At 35.6% G+C, this 21,828-nt stretch overlaps 1 protein-coding gene across 2 annotated transcripts in view; it reads left to right on the top strand.

Moving 5' to 3' along the window:
• The window catches only part of TTBK2 (tau tubulin kinase 2), an 84,124-nt gene extending 63,409 nt beyond the window's left edge, over positions 1–20,715 (top strand). For both annotated transcript variants that reach the window (XM_085224858.1, XM_085224857.1), the window contains 2 exons: positions 10,338–11,602; positions 12,563–20,715. In XM_085224858.1, the coding sequence (XP_085080984.1) occupies positions 10,338–11,602; positions 12,563–13,031 (1,734 nt within the window). In that variant the 3' untranslated portion in view covers positions 13,032–20,715. The remainder of the gene's footprint in view (positions 1–10,337; positions 11,603–12,562) is intronic.
• Positions 20,716–21,828: the final 1,113 nt, after the last annotated feature.

Raw genomic sequence — 21,828 nt, 5'->3', positions numbered from 1 at the left:
AGGAGATATAATGCACTGATCTGAGTTGGAAATTTTATCTTAATTTCTAAGCTTCTGACTGGAATTCAAGTGCCTATGGAATAATAAGGTAAGACTTGTTGACATGTTCAGGGGATATTTAGAGAAAGTATGTATGTCCCTTATATTGTTGTCATTTTATTTTGGGTGTCATAACTGCATCAGCCAGAGGTGAACATAAATGTAAAATTCTACTAGTTTTCATGAACTAATTTTGTCAAGTTTCAAAAGTCTGCAATAACAAGAGATGAATGTTTACACTCATGTCCACATTTAATAATACCTTTCATACTCACAAACAAACAAAAAATGTTCCTCTCTCGTTACCTTGTTCTTGAAAATGATTTTTAATTTGTTAGTGTTCTTATAGTTGCCGTGCGCTTTAGGATTGAATTAGAGCTCAGCTAGTTAAAGCATTAGTTAGGCATTTTACCTGTTCACTAGGAATATCAGAAATAGATAAATTTGTCAAAAAGTCCACTTTAGAATTTGTTTCAAGACACACTACATTATCGAATAGATGTGTCCTGGAATGAAAAGGAGGGAAAGGCTTTTCTTTGCTCAGTGAGTCTCCTTTTCAGTGTTGCCGTCCTTAAAGTTGTATGTAGCAAAGAGTTCTCCTTTCAGGATCTACAGAACAGTCATACCCTACCCTATCCTGGTGTAAACTATATTGAGTCTGCGTGAAGTTTAAGTATTTTCCCAAAAGTTTACCATTTGCTGTGATGTTACAACTGTCACAGAAAGTAGTTATTTGATAATGCTTATGATCAGATTCAGAGGCAAGCTCAGATCCAGAATTCTGTTTTCAGTTTTTACTGTTAAGTACTTTGAAGGGCAATCAACATATGGTTACTAACTATAATGTTATTGTTTTCTTTGTTGGTCAGTTTCTCTGTAGTATGTAATTTTTTTCAAACAAAAGCACATATTCAAAATATGAGGGAATATTAGGAAATATTTCAGATGGGAAAAATGATGTCCTGAAGATGCACTCAAAACCCACAGATTATTGCTGTTCTTTTAAGCAGTCGGATTTCAAATGTAGATTGATTTTCTTTGAACAATTTTTATCTACAGTCTTTCCTCCTAATGCAAATATGTAAAAGTTTTGTATTTGTTTCTGGTGTCCAGGTGGCAGAGGCAATAGCTTGACATCTCTGGAAATCTAAATGTTGCCTACTGAGCTTAGCAGGGCCTTCTGTCTGAAGGAAGGAAATTCTTTAGGCATCATTTTTTTCCCATCAACTTCTAGTGTAAGGAATAATTAAGAAGTGTGTGTAAGGGTAGCTTTTCTTTCAAATGAAGCTTTCCAAGCTGCAAATTAAGAAGTAATCAGTAGAAGAAAACAAGCAGTCAGAATGAACCTGTTATTTTTTTTTTTCCAATAGTGTGCCACCTGCAGAGAGCAAATCAATTTTTAGTGACAGGATCCTCTTGCCATTTCCCTTCTGCAGGTTTTTCTAGCAGCAGTGGCAGAAAAGTGAAGGAGAGGAAAATAAATTAGCCTTAATAAAAGCATCCACATACACTGATTGTTAGTATTGTGCATTGAAGTATGGACAAAAAATAAAAGGAGAAAAAGAAAATAGAGTTTAAAAAATATTAAAAGCTACTTTTTTTTTTAACATTTATGTTTTGTGGAATCTACAGTACTTCTCAAAATTCATAACCACATGGTTAATCTATTCTTGTCTGTGATCCTTGAAATGATCACTTTGTTATATTTTTTTAAAATGCCAAGCTAATCTTATTCCAAACATATGCTCTTTAGTACATTTTTTCCAGCATTAAAATTTCATTGACACATGATAATAAAAGATAGTAAAAGATGCTTCAGAAAGGCTCAATTGCCTGTGCAATTTCCCAGAATGAGCTGATCAACTCTGGTGTAAAAAAAAAATTGACTGTTATGATTAAAATATAGTCCAAATAGATTGACAGAGGAAAAAAAAATCCTTACTTAAAGTTTGTGAATTTACTAGTATCTTAGTGTTTTCTTCTGATTAGATAGGTTTTTCATATGGAAAAAAAAAGAGAACTTTTTAGAAAAGGATAATGTATAAACTACTAAAAATAGGACAGGTAGAAAAAGGTTTCTAGTGTTTCTAAATTACCACTATATAATTTTTGAGAAGTGGTTGCTGTAAGCAGATTATAAACATGGGATATGATATACATAAAGAGTTCTCAGGTTGGTTGAAGAGATGCTGTCTTATTGCCATATCTCATCTTGCTGTGACTGTGCTTGAAACCAAAATAGAATTGAATATACTGACTTCAGACTTTTAAGTAACTTTTAAATTTCTCACTGGCAACACGTAGCCTGTAGATCATCTGAGTAAAATCAGCTGTGTTGTGACTGCTATATGGACCTGTGCATTTATCATCACACCTGTGCACAGAGACAAAGCTAGGTAATGTAACAGACTGACAAATGTTTAAGGGATTTTGTTTTTAGAAGATAAGCTGGGTTCTGATTACATCTTTATTTGCACACTGTGCAACTGTAACACCTTGCGTATGGAGAAGAGTAAGTATTAAAATATTGAAAGAAAAGAGAACAAACCTTAAGACTGCTATCTCTGGGTCTGCTTCCTATAAGGGATATCTATAAAGCATGTTTATAAGCAAACTGAAAGCAGCTCGTTCTTTATATGAATTATAACTCCTCTTGGTGGTGAAGCACTATGGGCATGAGAAACCCGTAATGCTTTCAAACAGATCTTATCTATTAGGAGAGATTTTTTTTAAATGTTTATCTGGGTTTCAAATTTTAAAATGAAATTTCATGTGTACTTTTATGACTGCATACGTTACAATTTGTATTAAAATCATATTTGGGTTTCATAAATTCTTCTGATGTGTTTTATTTCCCAGTGGAAAGTGTAATTTTCATGGATTGTTTCCCTTGCAAGCGTAACACAAACTTTGGGCAAATATGTGCAAATACAGTGCCAATTTTATAATTAGATAGAACTGGATTTAATTTATTACAACACACATGAGTGGATTCACTGTCTCACTGAAAAATCAGAAGGGAGGCTCTGAATTTTGTTTCTTGTTGTTGGTTGTGTGGTAGTTTATTTTTGTGTGCTTTTTTTTTTTTTTAATATTGCTGTTTGAATCTGAATGATATTTTTGCCTTTACAAAAATAAAAAATATAATGCAAACAGCAAAATTGAAGCACAAATATAGCATAGCAGTAATCTAAAATTATATATTGGTTCACAGGAATCAGGTATAAAAATCAGAAATACAGATCCTTGAAATCTGCACACTGAAATAAAGGTAGATCTTATGAATTATTTGATATTTCATGATGACTCTTTATTGAAGTGATATATGGAGAAGAGTATTCAGAATTCATCTGAACAGTAGTGGCTGGACTCCACTGCTGCTATGCAGAAAAATATTTTTGTGTGATTGATAGTCTCTGTGTGTCTCATTTTCATGATAAAGGAAGACTGCTGTGTTTAAAAAAAAAAAAAAAAAAAAAAAAAAAAAAAAAGAGAGAGAGAAAAACCAGCACTGTCTCTTAATAACAATGTATAATGTCACTTTGAAAAGGAGATCTTTTTTTCTTTCTTTTTTTTTCTCTTTCCCTGAGGAAAAGGATTAGTCTACAGTTTTATTGTTTCTTAAAGTTGCAGGTATTTTCTCTAAAGGGACAGATGTTAATATAGAACTCTGCTTATAAAGATAATTCAAAACTAGAAAAAATTTATTCTAAAGTTAGAAAAAATACATTCTAATGTATTTCTGATAGCTTGATGCTGAAACTAAGCTAGATTTGATTAAAGATTCTTCTATCATTATTATCGATTTGTGCCTGGTAGCTCCAAAAATATTTTAAGTGCATTTTATATATCAAATATCTGCACCAGTAATTAAAAATAAATGTAACAATGTATTTACAATCCTCTATTCTCAAGAACCTCTCTAATTTGTAGCATTTTGCTTTGTTTCTTGACTGAAAAAGCAGGATATCTCAGTATGCTAGAGCATGACCTCTCATGGCGATCTAATTACCATCCTACTGAAGGTGATTAGATATGTAGTAAAATCTTGGTTTAGAAATGCTGATTGAATTGTGTTCCTTAGAGCGATATGTATTCACTAGCTTTGATACATAAATCACAGTCCTCATGAAATCTGTAGTTTCCAACTTTCCACAGGAAAATATCATGAAGTGGCCATGCTTCTTCAGTGGTTTTAATCTCTACATGTTTTACATCATGAGAAAATAACCATGATAAAGTAGGAGTTTGGTTTCTGTGAAGACAGAAATGAAAGCATGAGATAAGTGTGGTATCAGTTGCTGTGTTTTTACATCTCTGAACTGTGTGTTAAGGCAAACTGATGCTTTGTTAGAAAAAGACTTTCTCTGTGAAACTGAAGAACAGTGTCATGATATTAGCCCATTTTTAATTGCAGTATATATGATAGGAGTATTGTATGAGAGCTATAAAATAATTATCTGGAATTGCAGCTGCTTGCCAGTTCTCCAACAATTCCAGCAGTTCTGTACAACATAAGTAAGTTTGAAGAGTATTCTTTAATTGATGAACATGTTGTATGGAAGTTTGAAATTAAGTGAGTACTTGTTTTGGTCACATAATTAACGAACTAATTAACCCTGTATTACAGTGACAATCATTATCTGAAAGCAATTGAAGATACTTCTTTTAGAGCAGTCACTATTAGCCCTGTGGATATGTGAGTATAGGGGTTTTTGTTAGAATAAAGAGCACCTTCCTTTACCTGTTAAGTGGTATAGGAATAACTGAAAAAGGGAGATATTTAAAGAATATTGAAATTAGGCCATGAATAATAGATGCACTTAAATAAAGACTGTACACACTGTGTGTTCTCTATCCTCAAAAGATACCCATCACCTTAGAGGATATGAAAACACTGTTGTCTTGTGCCTTTCTAATTCTGCATCTGTGTTTCTTTCTCTTCCAATTTCTTGGATCCTCCATGAAAGGTTGATGCAAAAGATAGCATTCTAGAACAGTAGAAAGAATATAATTTAAGAGCTGTGGAGAGTAGCTTCATATGCTCTTTTTCTGCAGGTTAAGACTAGAAGGTGTTGTGTGTGAATTTTACCAGTGGTGTAATATCTTGGGGACTGCCAGTTTGTTCAAATTAATGCAATGCTTGCAGTACTGTATATATGTCAGAAGGTATTCAGTATCAAGACTTAGAGTCATCTTTGGGCTTATGCTCCGTAACACCATGAACTGCAGTCATATATTTGTCCTGTTTATCAGCTTATAATAGAAAGAGACAATGTATTTTAGGAAACCTTGAACTAATTCTGTTCAGCTTCTTCCTTGTTGCGACATTAATCTGGGAAGGGAATATAAGGAATACAAAAGATTAGACTCTGAAAAGGTCAGAAGGAATGATAACAATAGATACAGAGAATTCTGAGGAAGGCTATTCTGAACAGTCAGCTGGTAAGTTACCTATAGAATAGGTAAGCATCGCAGTGGTTCAATCATGTGAGAGTAATAGTAGCTGTAAATTACAGGATATTAGCATTTCTTTTATCCTTTCATACAAATTGCAGTTGAATTTTCTTTGCAGAGGTATATAGCTGTGGAAGAGAAATTAAGCAACAGAGAAAGAATTATGAATAAAAGGAAGCTAGTGAATTGGAAAGATTCAAGGAGACTGTTTGGTATTGCAGAAGCTACAGGCTTGTACTAACGTTGATCGTGTTGCTTCCAGGCTGTAGAGCCAAAAATGGATGAAAAGGAGAAGGGAAAAGAGAAAAGACACGTGAAGTTTGATCTCATAGATACATGAACTTATCTAAGGTAGGAAAGAAGTTCTGAAGATTAAATTGATGAGTGGAGGGAAGAAGCTGTTGCTGCAAGGTCAGGTCCCTACCTGCTAGTATTTTACAGTAATCCATATTTACACCTTTAGATCTTTCAGACTTAGCAGCTTTATCAACCAAAGACCATTATTTCATTCCTCTGCAATTTGCTGTGTACATTCACAGGTTTGGTCCAAGCATATCACTTGCTGTTGCAGCCTGTCAAAAGTTTAAAGGGAAGAAAGCCTGACGGTTGTCATAAAGGATGTCTAAGAGATATTTGTTGTTTTGTTCATTTTCCTTCTCAGTATTCCATTCTCATTCCACTCAGTATATTGTAAAGCTTCTTGAAGAAAATGCAATCTAATGTACTTCTTCAGAAAACAGAATGAAATTAAGAAATCAGTTAGGGAAGGCCGAAGGATTCAAGGCAGTAGTGGTGATAATTTGATTTAAATATTCCAGAATAAAAGGAGAATTTTTTTCGGAATAAAAGGAGCATTGCATCTAGGAAGAAAATTGTGCAGAACAGATTTTAAATACTGGGTGTAATCAGTTTATAACATTATCTACCTGTTTGTCACAATTCCAGGGCTTTAAAAGAAGGCATATGATACAGTTTACTGAAAAGGACTGTGAGACAATATATAGAACATTTTCTTCCTAGATGCAGTGCTCTTACCACATTATAATCTTTGTTCCTCAGGTTCAATGTTGTGCAAAATTGATGTAATTAGCCACAGAAATCTTATAGGATATGATTGTAGTTTGTGGCAGGAGAAAATAGAGTACAAAACTTACTTGTGATGATGTCAGAATTGTAGTCTTGCATACTTGGCCATGTATTATTTGTTTCGTAACTAGATATGTATCAAACAATCTTTAGATTTCTGTGTCCCTGAATTAGATTAAACCATCATCTAAACTGGCGTACATTGCACATCTGAGGATCAGCCCTTCTTAGGCTACTTGATTTTCACTTCCGTCATGCAAGGTTTCACAAGGAAGATGACTGGGATAATTAGGGTTACAGAACTGTATGTTAATGGTTTTTGTTTTGTTTTTGTTTTGTTTTTGTTTTGTTTTTGTTTTGTTTTTGTTTTGTTTTTGTTTTTGTTTTTGTTTTGTTTTTTGTTTTGTTTTTGTTTTGTTTTTGTTTTGTTTTTGTTTTGTTTTTGTTTTGTTTTTGTTTTGTTTTTGTTTTGTTTTTGTTTTGTTTTTGTTTTGTTTTTGTTTTGTTTTTGTTTTGTTTTTGTTTTGTTTTTGTTTTGTTTTTGTTTTGTTTTTGTTTTGTTTGTTTTTTGTTTTTTTTGTTTGTTTGTTTTTTGAAGTTGCTTTTGAGAATTTTTTTTATACAATTATTTAGAGTTTGAGGAGAGTTGAGGCATGAAGGACATCTTTCATGGCTCATAATTAAATTCAGAAGCTAGGATGGAATTTTCTTATCCTCTCACAGTTGCCAAACTTTCTTGTGCTGTTGTTTACATCTCATCCTTATTGCCCCATCTCAGGGAACAAGCATTCATCCTCACAGAAAAGTCTCTCTATCCTTTCTAGGGATGTTCTTACAACCCTACAGTGTGAAAACACAAGCATCCAGTAAACGCATAATGTGTATCCCTTCATATTTTCATCCTGTGAGACCTCAAATTAAATATCAGACTTGTATAATAATCAGTGCTTTTTAAAATCCTTTGTGTTTCTTTTTGGCCTTGTTCTTTTTTTTTTTTTTCTCTCTTGAAGCTGCACCTGAAGTTGTAAGAATGCTTGTGTGAGAGGCATTTCTGCATGATTTACATTTCTTGCACGTATAAATGAAATTTTAAGCCTATTAGGGATATAATTTAATCCTTGTGTTTTGAGAAGAATAGCAAAAAGATTATTGACCATCTGAGAAAACAAGCTTCTTTTTATTAGTGAGCACAATTCAAGAAAGTGATAGATGCATTCAGTAGGCCATTTCTGAAACTGAGCTACTCAGCAGCTGCGTCTTTGATGATACTCAGACAGCGTGCTTTTCTTTCTTTCTCTTATTTCAATGTTTTTGTTTCACAAAAAGCTCTTGCTTGTTCTATTGTAGATTCTTCAACAAGTCTACTCTTGCATTTCTTGGATATAAGGCTTAAATCTGGTCTGCTCAAGAACAGTCTAAAAAGCTAGAAAATGTTCTCTCTAGTTGTGGCAGAGGAAATGAAGACTGAAAACTGTAAACAGATTTCACATCAGAATTGGTTTCACCTAAAAAGGATTGACATATAAGGGAGATGTCATTAGGAAAAAAGTTTCTATGTAAATGTATTTAAGCAAAGGATAATTTAAATGCAATTGCAGCTCTTCTGGAAAAATACCAGGAAGAGAAATAACCTTGGAAAAGCAGATAAGGCTGTTTTACTTCCCAAAACAGAGTCCACCAGAAATCATTCTGTTCTAAGGGAAGCCATCCTTTTTCAGAAACTTGGAAGACAACCCTGTTTTTTATTAATTCCCAAGTGATATGAATTAACTACCAGTGTAGCTCATCAGGTAAAAACTTTTGAAAAGGAACCATTTTCCAGGATTTCCTTATTTTGGAAATTCCACCTGCAGCCCTGTGGAATGGTTTGTTGGAACAAGATAGAGATAGAACTGATTGTAACTCCCCTGTCTCCTAGACCAGACCTATTCCCTATTTTATCTCTTTTTCTTTCTATGCAGTGCTCCTATTAAACCATTCCTATGGTATTAAAATTAAAATTAAAATTTAGGTCTTAGTTGACGTAATCATGAAAAGGTGCTTTTTTCAAATATCTATTTCTTCTTTCTGTGGCCAAACTGGTTTGCATGTGTTCTCTCACAGGAAAGCTTCTGCAGTAAGAATTTGCTAACTCAAGAGAAATACTGTGTCTTTTGGAAGAAAGAGCTGAACTTGGGAATAAGAGTAGGTGAAGAGGACTGTTTTGCTGAATTAAACTAAACAATTTCCATTTGTTTATCAAGGTAGAACTTCAATTCAGCAAACGCAGAGGGACTGTATTAGATCAAACTAAAAAATGAACCAACTGGGAGGCAAAAGCTAGTATCTTGCTGCAGGTCTCTGGTTTTTTTTTTTCCATTTTGTTTTTAATACATAACTTGTTTCACGTAGGTGAATGTGTGTGTGCATACTGGTAGAAATGATGTACAGGATTATCAAGAAAATGCAAAAAAAAAAAAAAAAAAAAATCAGCACGAATTTTAGAGAAGGCATCATCTTTAGGTTCCCATGAGGGTGTATATCCTTCACTGTTTGTCGGCATTTCTTATTTTGGGGAGTTCTGCATTTGTGAAGTTGGAGTACACAGTATGAATTGTTGCTGATCCGGAAGTACCAATGCACTAGCTCTTACAAACAACATGTTAAACTCAGCAGCATGTCTAGATAATTTCTGTAGGAAGTTCAAGTGAAATCTGTCTTCTGTACTGCAGCCTATTTGGAAATAGGCTATCAGTAGTTGTCTCTTCTACTGTCACTGAATTAACAGTTTCAGGAGCTCCTGTCACTTCTGTGTAACCTCACCTCTGACCTCATGACTCCTGCACTTCTTATTGTGCAGTGTCCTGTCTTCAGTGGGAAAGCAAAGGAGCAGATCTATTACGGTTCTGCCCATATTTGATAGGAAAGAGGGTTTGTGTCCCTCAGGGTAGGAAGAGACATAAAGGCAGGTTTCCTATTTCCTGGCTGTGTGCTCCAACAATTAAGCTTATATACTCAATCGTTTTTCACACTGACTCTGATTCAGTACTGTATATAGGTTTTGGGCGCACTTAGGATTAGATTAGACCCATCAGGAGATTTAGTTGTGTGAATATTTAGTTTGGGAATCTCTTAATGACCTTAAGTAAGAAGTCCTGACCTGCTTGTTCAGTTTAAACTAATAATTAAAAAAGATGTAAGCTTATATAGGGAAGGAAATAGCTAAAATTTGTGCACTCAGGGATATTTATGCACTGTAGGTATTAGAGGTACTGATGTATTCAATTAGGTAGATAAGGTTTTTTTATTAGCTCTTTTGAGAACAGTGACTAAATTCTGCTTAAATTGAAGTTTAAGTCAATTCCCGATTCTGGTCCTCAATGTGTTCTTTGTCTTCTGTACTTGTCTAGAAAGTATTGTGGTGTACTTGTTAAAGTTCTGTGTTTACATAAAACTTATACTGAAAATATTCAAATTAATGTAAAATGGTAAAGTGCTTACCTCTTAGTCTGAGTCTCTTTTCCAGAATGTTCCTTGGTAACTGCAACAATTTCCACTGAGATTGTTTTTATGTTACGCATTTCTGTCTTGGGATGATATTTAATTTTCCTAATTACTATATGTAATTTATGAAGTTTGGGGATTATTTGATCATTGTGATTCATAGGAATCATTATTTAATGTATTCTGAAGATATGAAATTACAAATGCAATATAAAGAATGCTTTCTATGATATTCCTGAATTTTTCACCTTCTCCTTCTCAAATTTTTTAAGGTAACGATACCCAGGCCTTCTGTGGCATCCACACAGTCTGCTTCCGAGAGCTTTCATTATGGCCACCAGCTAGATAAAAGAGAGCGAGATGCACAGTCTATGGAACAAACAGTGGAACTTTTATCTCCAAGGGAAACTCTACCATGTTTGGTTGTGACAGGAGATACCACAGTTAGTGGCAGCAGACCAGATATGATACTTCGTATCAGCCAAGAAGTGCTTGAAAGGGAAGAACATGTCAAAGAATGTACCAGTGTCCTGAGCAATGGCCAAAAGGACCTACCTGAAAAACACAGCGGGAGACAGGAAGAGAAGGAACTTGAAAAGCTTCCTGTAGAGACTGAGGAAGAACTACTTCCAGTGGTTTCTGAGGATGCTGCTGTAATGCTGAGCAAAGAACAGAATTCTTTGCCAGGAAGTTCGAAATCTGCAGATGAAGAACCTCTAACTAATACTGATGCTGCTGAAGAATCAAAGCCAAGGCCTGTCTGCTTGGTGCCAAATCAAGATGAGTTTCTGAAGTCAACAGCACCTGAAACACCAGAATTTTCTCCATCAAGACGTATCAACCCATATGCTAATAGACAAGCAAGCAAAATAGCACCAGTTCAGGAAAATGGTTTTCATTCTATTAAGGAAGAAGTCCATGTTCAGGACTTGCAGTGCCACCAAGTGGCTCTTACTACTTTTTTGCACCAGGAGGACAAGAAGGAGAAAAATGCTCCCAGAAATGGAGAGTTATTTCACTGCATTTCAGCAAATGAGAATTCTCATCGATCTAAGAAGGACTTAGTTAAATCTCCTTTTGTATTCAGGCAGAGCCGAATCCCGGTTTTAGCACAAGAGATAGACTCAACATCAGAATCCTCTTCTCCTGTTTCAGCAAAGGAAAAGCTTCTTTTAAAAAAGGCCCATCAGACAGACTTAGTCAGACTACTTGTGGAAAAGAGGCAGCTCAAATCTTTTCTTGGTGACCTCTCAAGTGCCTCTGATAAGTCACTGGAGGAAAAAATGGCTGCTGCTCCAGTACCATTTTCTGAGGATGATGTATTATCCTCAATTTCTAAACTGGCACTGGACTCTCATTTCAGTAAGCAGACGGAAGATAGTTCTTTGTCTCCAAGCAGCCCTCAGTCCAGAAAAAGCAAGATACCCAGACCAGTGTCCTGGGCCACTACTGATCAAGTCAACGGTTCAAGTTCAACTCATTTCCTTCCTCGGCCACCACCCGGAAGACCACCTACTAGGCCTGGGGTAGAAGCAAGGTAATACAGTGAAAATAGAGATTGGTTTTCAGGTTGAAAATGGATTTGAGCTAGGCTGCAGTTACTATGCAGCATGTAATTGTGTAGAAGTCCCATCCTTATTGTTTTTTAATTGCTGGCCTTCAATTCTCTGAAAAATCTTTCATTATTGGAAAACGAATGAGGAAAGGCCGCAATTTTATACATCAATACGTGTGTAGTCAAAATTTTTAAATCTGTCAATCTATAACTAAATCCTTGCACTTTTTTTCTTCTTCAAATGCGACCACTTATTCAGAACTGTCAATTATTCACAAACTTACAGAAATCAGTGGGATTTATTATATGCAGCCCCTGTTAACATTGAACTGTCCTTATTGTAGAAGCTTTAATTATTCTTGTGTGGAGAGTCCACCCATCAGTATGAAGTTAATTAACTATGCTCTAATCATGGCTAAGTAAAAACAACCACTTAATGGATGACAGAGTGAACTGTAGAAACGCTCTTTGCAGGTTCTAAATATAGACAACCATGATCTAGTTTATTCAGTGCCTGAATTACCAGGATAAGCAGAATTATGATATAATCAGTAGTATGAAATCCCCTGAAGGAAGTTGTGGTTTGTTTTGTCATCCTTTGTGTATAGGAGTGTACTGATGATGGACAGGAATGGATACATCCCATCAAAACAGATATTGTAAGCATTGCTTTTCTGTGCACTTCAATATCACTAGTAAATTTCAATTTTCTTGTAGATGCTTAGACTGTTTATGTAGGTGAGTTTATACAACTGTAATTATTGGGTTGATTAGAACAACATGGAGGCCAAAACCTAGATGTGAACATCTCTGCCTTACAAGAAAGTTCACATTCAGATGTCTGTTCTGCCATGTAAACTCCTCCTTGGTTTCCAATCATACTATGTGTCTATTTGAATTTTGGTTTGAAACAGAAATATTTTTTCTTCATTTCTTCTTAAGGTTACGCAGATACAGAGTCCTGGGGAGTAGCAGCTCAGACTCAGATCTTATCTCTCGTCTGGCTCAAATTCTACAGAACGGATCTCAAAGACCAAGGAGTTCTACACAGTGTAAGAGTCCAGGATCTCCACATAGTCCAAAAACACCACCCAAAAGCCCTGTCAACCCCCGACGCAGTCCCAGTGCCTCCCCTAGGAGCTCTTCCTTACCCCGTACTGCTAGTTCTTCCCCATCACGGGCGGGGAGAACCCACCATGATCAGAGGAGTTCCTCCCCACATCTTGGGAGGAGTAAATCACCTCCTAGCCATTCAGGCTCCTCATCTTCTAGGAGATCCTGCCAGCAAGAGCACTGCTACAACAAACCAAGCAAGAATGGTCTGAAAGGATCTGGCAGTTCCTTATACCATTCCCCAAACACCAAGACTCCCACAGGAAAGAGCAAATCAGCCTCTAAGCTTAGCAGATAGGAACTGGGCCTTGACAGGTATAAATCCGCCTCTTAAGTCTGATGCATGTTGTGTCTGTGTACTGTGTATTTAAAAAAATTAATCAAAAAAGTATATTTAAAAAAAAAGTGTTGAATCTGCGCTTTTTAAGAACGTAAGCTTCATAAACTATCCATGAGAAAGCATACTTTGTAAATGAGTGGCCAGGCATTGCCTAAGAGCAGGCAGCAAGCAGATCTGGGGGGAGAAGGAGTAGAGGACAGGAAAAGAATGACTAAGGTAGTCAAAAAGGTGGAATGTGGTGGAATGTGTTTAAAGTAAAAAAATATCTCCAAGGTGAGTTTTAAAAGAGTATTTATTTCTATGTTTTCAGCTTACTTAACTAGAAGATTTGGCCTAATTATTTAAGGCTTGTCTCAAGAATTATTTAAGGAATCCAATACCATTATTCCCAAAACAACATCACAACTTGGCAGATAAGTGCTGCTCAAGCATGTCTCTACAATTTTAAAAAAGCACAGTTTATAAGACAATGGTATTTCTACCTTATGATTCTCTTTCATTTTGAGTTTCACACATCCAAGTCACTTAGTGCTCATCTTGTCCCCTATCTACTATAGCATAGGTTTGCTTACGTGAAGTATCGTGTATCTTGCCCCTTCTTTATTCTGGTGACATTTTAAATATGAATATTAACGGTTTCTAAGATGTTTTTGTAGTGATATTCTGTAGAAATTTGTTCAGTACTGATTATGATCCAATAAGCTAATTCTTGGTTCCATGTCATACACTTCTTTGGGAATTATAAGGAGTTCTACCTCATTAGGTAGAATTTGAAAGAGCATCCTCATCTAGGAGATGAGAAAAAGAAGTCTGCAGTTCACTGAATGATGCAGATTTGCAATGGATTGCAATGAATGTTTGAAAAGGAGTGCCTGATTTTTCCCTAACCAAAATGCAAAAAGAATCCTTGTTACTGCTGGCTTTTGTTTTTATTCTGTTAGTTATGGATCACTGATCTTACAGTAAAGAATCGATTATAACCAAGATTATTTATTTTATTTTAATAAAAACATGAAAGATAAACTCCTTGGGAGGACTCAGGTGACAGAAATACAGTCAATACCTTACAAAATCTGAGTAAGAATCATTAGAGCAAAATACATAGAAAACAATTTGAGATATTTTTGTTATTGGGTTTTTGTTATTCTTCCCAAATCATTCTTTGATAGCCAAGCTTTGTTATCTGCCAGTGAAGTCCAGTGTCTAATTCTTCTGATTTTTTTTATTATTTACTTAATAATCTCTTGTGCTCTACAGACTCTCAGTAGAGAACACTTAGAGAGCACTTTTTGCTACATTAAGAAGAGAATACTGGCTAAGAATAGTAATAAGCATGAATGCAATCCTAAGAAAGATGCGGCCAGCTCTCCTTGGTTATAACTGTTGTGGAGATACTGGATGTGTAGGAGACTTGTCAGTTGCTGATCTGCTTGCTGTAGTTATATGCCTCTCCAGCCAGCATCTGTGCTTTTTTCTATTTAACCTCTGCCAAATTAATACCTTTGGATTAAAAGGGAATATTTTGTCTCTGAGCTAACACATTCTAATGCTGCATTAAAGCTGCCCTGGAGCTGCACTGAATTTCACTTGCTCTGTCAGACTATGTTGATTTTTCTTTTTCTTACTGTTAATATGTATATTGTTTCTCATACGTAATGTAGCACAGTGTAGAACCTTAATTTCATTCAGGTTTCAATCACTACAGATGAATGCAATAGGTAGGGGTATACCTGCTTTTTCTGAAAAAAAAAAAAAAAACTGTACCATTGGAAAGTCTTATTCCTTTGTATTATATTGTATAATAGGTGCTATACCAATAATTGCATGTCTTCATGGTAAATTATATAATATAAATATTTATATATACATATATGTACATGCTTATATAAATTCACGTTTTCATTTTTCACTTGTAATTTATGGACCACACATAACGCAGTTCCCTCTGCTAGTTCCTGAATACTCTTGGCATTGCATCTCCTATCTCCTGGAGAAAAAAAAAAATCTGGAATGCACAAAGTCTAACAACCTTTATACCTTGGGAAAAGATTGAAGGACTACTGATTTCTCAACCAGCCAATGTTTTGTCTTGCAGCTCTTTGTCTTTCTTTAGAATTGTGTGCATTTGCACATGAACAGGAACAGAAACTGAAAGGTATTTTCATTTCTTATCACAAATAGGGCTTATTGATTATTCATTTTTATTTTATAATGTATGTTCTTAATTGTTGTGAATACTCATGATATAGGTACAGTGGTAGTCAATGAATACTTGATAGATGAATGTAATAACAACAATTCTATCTTTCCTTCCTGCTTTCCTCATGGCATAAAAAAAAAAAAAAAGAAAAAGAGAGAACATTGGTTCCCATTTGTGATATTTCTACTCTGGGCACTGCTGGAATTATTTGTTAAGGTGATATGGCAGCCTAAGATTATTTTCCCTCCACTCTTCCTTATTTTCCATTTTGTTAAGGTCCTTTGAACTAATTCTTACATTAATATGGTCAGTTTTAATAGGTACCAATTTTATGCTTGCTCTCCTGAAATGCTGAAGTTGAGGTGTTTGTATTTTCTCTCTAGTACAACAGAATCTAGAAACAGGTAATTTCTTTACAGATGAGAAAGAATATTAACACCTAAGGATTTTTTTGTGCTCTTTCCAAAAATACAGACTTGTTCATTGCTGCACTTTACTGTATATGACAGGAGAGTTAGACTTCTTGATCTTTAAAGGTCCCTTCCAACCCAAATCATTCTATGATTCTATATAAAATAAGCCAATGTTGTAGACATTCACTTGTACTTGGACTAGTTGCCAATGTAACAGTAGTAAACTATGCCAAAATAGGATAAGAGATGAATCATGACTGATAATCCAGGCTGCTTTCAGTGCAATATGAGGTAAAAGGCCTCTATATCACTGAATGCTTCTTGCTGTGGATTCCACAGGGACTAGTGAGAAAATCATGAAAATACAAACAAGGAAGTGGTTATGAACAGTATGACTTGAATTACCTGCTCTTCTAGGAATTTTTATTGCTTGTTGCCTTCTGCCAAAAACATACAGAATTGCATACTATAGACTAATGTAGCAACTGGTTAATGTAGTTAGATAGCTGTCAACTGATCACCTCATCTATATATTTGTTACTGTAATATTTCTAGGGGGTCTGTTTAATCATCATGAGCTCTGTAATCTCCAACACTTGCATATGCAACTGACTGCATAAAACCATCAATGTATGTGTGTGACCCTTGTGCAGAAGGGGAATGAAGGATCTACAGAAGGTATCTGCAACAAATTTTCAGGAATGGGGAGATTTCTTTCCATCGTATACAATAGCTATAGTCATTTTGCTTTAGCATCCAGCAACTTGTGTAGTAATTTTTAGCTGAAAAACAATGTAATTCAACGAGCTGTTGCTTTGTGCTCTTCAAGTGTCCATTTCTTTGGAGTGCAGTGCAATGGAGCCATGGCATGTTCTGGATGAAAATGCTGCATGTGTATTTCCTTTTCATCGGTGTTACCTGTGCTGTTTCTTCCAACACTTCCAGAGCATTTTTAGAGAAGTTGAGGCAGGAAGCCTGTAATAAAATAGAACTTCAAAAAATAGAACATGTCACAAAAAATTTTGTCCTGCAATTTTACATGATATACTGAATTTGAGTGATGGCTCGAAAATCAATATTAATATCAACAAAATTTGTTATTAATTGCAAATTCTAATTGCTAAGTAAAACTGTTAAAAATAACAGGAGATGTCATACAGTATAACGACATTGGCAAGTCATATGATGGTAGGCACTTATCTGTTTGAGTAGGATCAGTAAGCACGAACAATTTCAGTGTTCAAAGGCAGGAGCAATATGAGGTTTTAACTGAGTATGTACAGTTATTCAGGAGGCACAGACCTCTGGGGAGTTATCGCCACTGGCTGTAACTTGGAAAATCTGGACATATTTTTGCCTTGAAGTCTCCATGCTTGAGATCAAGTTTTCTGTCATACCTCACTAAACAGTCTTGGTGTAGAAGGAAGGGTCTGGTGCTGTATGTTTCAGAGATTTCTCATTTGAAAAAGGCTTGCAAGAGCTCTACCAGTGAGAATTTATAATTATTATGGCATTGATTATTGCTGGCAAAACACAGGATTTTGATTTTTTTTTTTTAATATATATAAATATACCTTTGTACATGTGTGAATATACACATTTACCTAGATACTTACACTATATAGAAACATGTATTATATACATATATACACATGCTTATGTGTGTATATAGGTAGAAGCAGTCTCGGCTATTGCATCCCGTTTACTTAAACTCACTTACCAGAGTGAACTGATGTCTGTAGTGCTTTGACTTGGTCTGAGCTCTGCTTTATCTGCCGTAATTTTGCCATGCCCTAATGTTGATTCTCTTCAATTTTACAAGGCCTGATCCTGTAGTTCTCTTTTGGCAAAAGTGCTGTAAGTCTTTCTTATCCCAGTAATATTTATGCAATGGTTGATTGCAGTGCTCCTAAAAATGTGTTTTTTTTCTCTTTGATACGAATGTAGACAATGCCAGTTAAATGGTGGGGACTTTCCTCTAAACAGATTTTTTCCATAATGAAATAGAGATTTCTGTAGAACACTAAGAAGCAGAAATTCTGCTAAAAAGGTGATTATTTCAATGTTTTTAAAAGGTTTAGTTGCAAACCAGGAATACTTGCCTACAATTTTTGTATGAACGTTAAAAATGAGAGAGAAATTGAATCTTCCAGAAAGAAACAAGAGAATAAAAGGAAGCTCAAACTCACTAATGAGCTCAATAACTAACTCATGGAATATACTGATAGAAGTTTTGGGTTGTTTTTTTTTAATGCAGGAATGATCCTGCAGGGTGGTGAGAGCCATGCCTGTCTGTTCAATGCCAGTGTGCAAGATGGTTCTCGGGTGTCTAGGTTAATACCATGATCCCATATAGTGCATTCTCCATATGCTTGCGTACCCTAAAGAGTTGTTAGAGAACCGTCAATTGTATAAATAAAAGCCTAGACAATTATCCATGATTCCCATCTTCAACTGTTGAAAGCTTTGGATGCTCATTTGTTTCTGCAACTGGCAGAATAGCACAGAATATTTTTATTCAACTTCTTCAGCAAACCAAGTAGGCAGTAATCTGAAGGATTTTGTTTGCTGTTTTGATTTGGCTGAAATGTCTTGTTCACAATTTGCAGTGACTGGTAACTTTGATAAAAGGAAGCAAGGTTCAGTGTTTCGGCTCCGTGCAGTCCATAGGTATGGATCATGTTGTTCTTAGCCAATGCGTGCAATCATGTAAAGACACTCATCTCACACAAGGATACCTCAGCTATCCACTTGAAGCCAGTCTTCCTCTCCCCTATGTGTAACATTTGTAAAAGATAAATGTTATGAAATTCAGCCCAGATTCTATAATAACTACCTGGAATTGTCTTAAGATATTGCAAAATGCTGAGAGTTTATTTAATCACAGTAGCAACAAGCCTCATTTGATGGTGGTTTAAGTAACCAGATTTTTAATATTAACCTCTGAGCATTTGTTTGTTTGTTTTTAAGGAAGATTTGAAGAGGAATGTATTATTTTAAAGTCTAATGTATTAACTTGGCAATTTTTCCAGCCTTTCAGGATTGAGTATATAGGCTGATTCTACTCTCTGTTGCTAGTAATCCATCCTCTCTTAACAGTAGCAGTGACAACACCTCAAAAACTTTATACTTTTGTGGGATTAATAAACATTGCTTTTCTAACTTTCTACAGTGGCTGGCAATTACGTGGGCCGTCTACAGGAGTTATGTATTTTCCTTTTGGGAGATTTCTTCAATAGAAACAACCGTGTGGTTGACACAACAAATTCAGCACAGAGCAAATTGCAACCTGCAGAGCCAGCAGGGAAGTTGAACCTAGGCTGCAGGGGGTACCCACAGCTTCCAGGGAGTGGGTGGTTTTCCTCTACTGCTGCAATAGAGAAATTGTCTTTCAGAGAACAGGAATTTAGTTGCAGTGCTCTGCAACAAGACCTGTGTATCCTGCTCCTTCCTTACCACAGAGAAGTTCCAGCTGACTGGTTAATTTTGGTGCCAAAATCCTGGGTGAAATTCTTTCTGGTTTTGTTTCAAGTATGTCAGGATTCCCACTAATGCAATGCAAAACTTAAACGCACAAAATTGTACGTACAAATAATGAATGTGGATTTGAAGTTTCTGCTCTAACTGTTGAGCAGTGCCTTTTTGTGTAGTGCAGATGTTAGCTTGTGTTTTGCTCCTGTTTCTCCCCAGTCCACGTAAACAGTTTGGATCCTTTCTGTTCTTGTGCAAGTGAAACTTTCATTAAAATAGACCCTAGTTTTGTTTAGCTTTTTTTTTTCTTGCATAGAGACTGAAAGAATAAATTCACTCTATAAATCTTGCATTTGCAGTTACTATATTTTAAATTGGAAAATGCATATTTTTAGTGAAGACTGTGACATGAGTTGCTTTTTGATCCTTATTTTCTGTAAGAATGCTGTTAGTCAGCTTAGGCCAAGAATACTGAGTCCACCGTTTCTTTTGAAAACAATATTGCAGGTGGGCTACTCATACAGGGTTCTGATGATCCCCAGTTGGCTGTGGGAATTCAGCTAGTATTAATTGGTTACAGATGTTTGTTTCATTTTGAGATCACTTGATTTTTGACCTAACTTTTACGCAAGGGACCTCTAGTAGCAGCAGGCCAGCTTGCTCCTGAAGGTACATAATGTTGACCAGCTTGGTCTGCATGGCTTCAGATTATTTTAAGTCCTTATCTGGATTGTGGCAGACAAGGTCATAAAGGTTTGACACAAGGTGCAGTAAGGGATTTGGGGTCATTTCACATCTTTTCCTTCTTTCTGGTATGACTGGACATCTGGAATGATTGCCCAGCAGCCTTCTCTGCATCTTCTGCTTTCTTAGGTTAGAATGCAACACTTGAAATTATTCTTGAACTTCTAACTGATTTTCTGTAGAATCAACCCAGAGATGAGTTGCAGTGTGTATGAGAGAAAGAGAAAGAGAGAGAGAGAGAGAGAGAGAGAGAACAGGTGTCAATTTTCAAATGCTTTCCTATGAATATCCAAACTGCTAAATCAAGGAAATCACCAGCAATGCCTTCAGACAAGTACTGACTTTTTGAAGCTGCAAACCAATGGCTGCTAATTGAAAACCTCTGGGCAATACCACAAAGAATGAAATTGGTGTATTAGCTAAAAATACAATGTTGTTGCTCCATAAGGAATTAAGCACTTGATCTGCATCATGATTAAGTAAAATGCAAAGCACTTCTGAGGTTGTTCATTACCATTGAATAAGACAAATATTGAGTCCTTCAAAATTATTTTGCTCAATAATTGCTGTTCTCTTTCCCCTCCTAGGAAATCATCTAAGCCATTCTTTTTCTTTTAAGTTTGCTCAGGCAACCAAGAACATAAGAGAGTTGATGTGCTTGTAATGGTCATTTGTACATAAAGGTGTAATTATTTATTTTCTCATTTGTACCATATCAAGGCTTTGTACAATGTTTTAAGTTTTGTTTTCAAATTATTTTGTATTTTATTTTTATAAACTGGTTATAAATAAAATATTCATTCAGCATGCAAAACTTCTATCCTTGATTGTGTTTGTATGGTGATTTTGCTGCTTAAAATATACTGTATAAGGTTGATTTTTTTTTTTCCAATTTTGTTGTTGTTGTTGTTATTGTACATTAGATGGAGAAAAACTTTGTTTTCTGTTATGAGAAAGCAAAAAGCAAGTGTCAGTTGGTACTACTGCAACAGAAGTTGATACTGCAAGAATGGTTGGGTCAATGAGAGTTCTACTGTTTAGTATATTGACGTATTGTGTAATAAGTAACATTAGGAACAACTCAACCCTCCTCCTTCTCTATTTGCTCTTGTTCCTTATCCATCCTCTCTGCATTCATCCAAACAACAAATGACTGCCATGGCAGATCAGAACAATTTAGTAATGGTATGGTGGATCCCAGCCTTGCTCGTGTAGCAAGCCAGCTACACTTATTAATTCTTAAATGGGCTAAATTATAATTTCTTATTTAGCCACAGGCCACTGTAATAAATTTATTTTGTCCAGCTGTCTGGACATTCTTGCCAAGCTTTTACAGCCTCTTGTAAAGTCTCATTCTCTGTGCAATACAATTTAACTGCAGATAGCAAAAACATTACTGAAGTTGTTATTGAATCTGGGCATTTTGTCCCACATGGAGATGCAGTGTTAACCAGTTGCTCTAATTCCATCCAAGATCCTTTCATTTCTCTTTCTAGAAAAACTAGATAAAAGTACAGTGTCATCACAATATTTATGGTCTACGTGCACACTTATCTTAGTCCTTGTGTGCTGTGGAAAATACTGCTTGCTCTTTGCACAGCAGAACAAGTTTGCTAGGGAAGTCTAGAAGAATTGGAGAAAACTTCCGGATCTCTTTCTTGACTTTGCCACTGTTATGCACTGTATGTAAAGCAAATTAAAGGCCAGCTCTGCCCTTAAGAGCAGCCAGAAATGTACTGTTGTGCTTCTGGAGGGTGTGTGTTCCTGGCGTTCCCAGTAAAGCCACCATTTGATAACAGAAAAGACGCACAAAGAAACAGAAAGTCAGCTTTATTAATTGGAATTTGAAAATGAAAGATGTACATGCTCTGTACTGGAGGTGAGATAGATATCTCAGTATCTTAAGTTACTTAGAATATTACATAAA

This window comes from Meleagris gallopavo, chromosome 5, assembly GCF_905368555.1.
Source record: "Meleagris gallopavo chromosome 5, MGAL_WU_HG_1.1, whole genome shotgun sequence".
Classification (NCBI taxonomy): Eukaryota; Metazoa; Chordata; class Aves; order Galliformes; family Phasianidae; genus Meleagris; species Meleagris gallopavo.
Note: the sequence above shows the minus strand (reverse complement) of the source record. Positions and strands in the feature narration are given on the sequence as shown.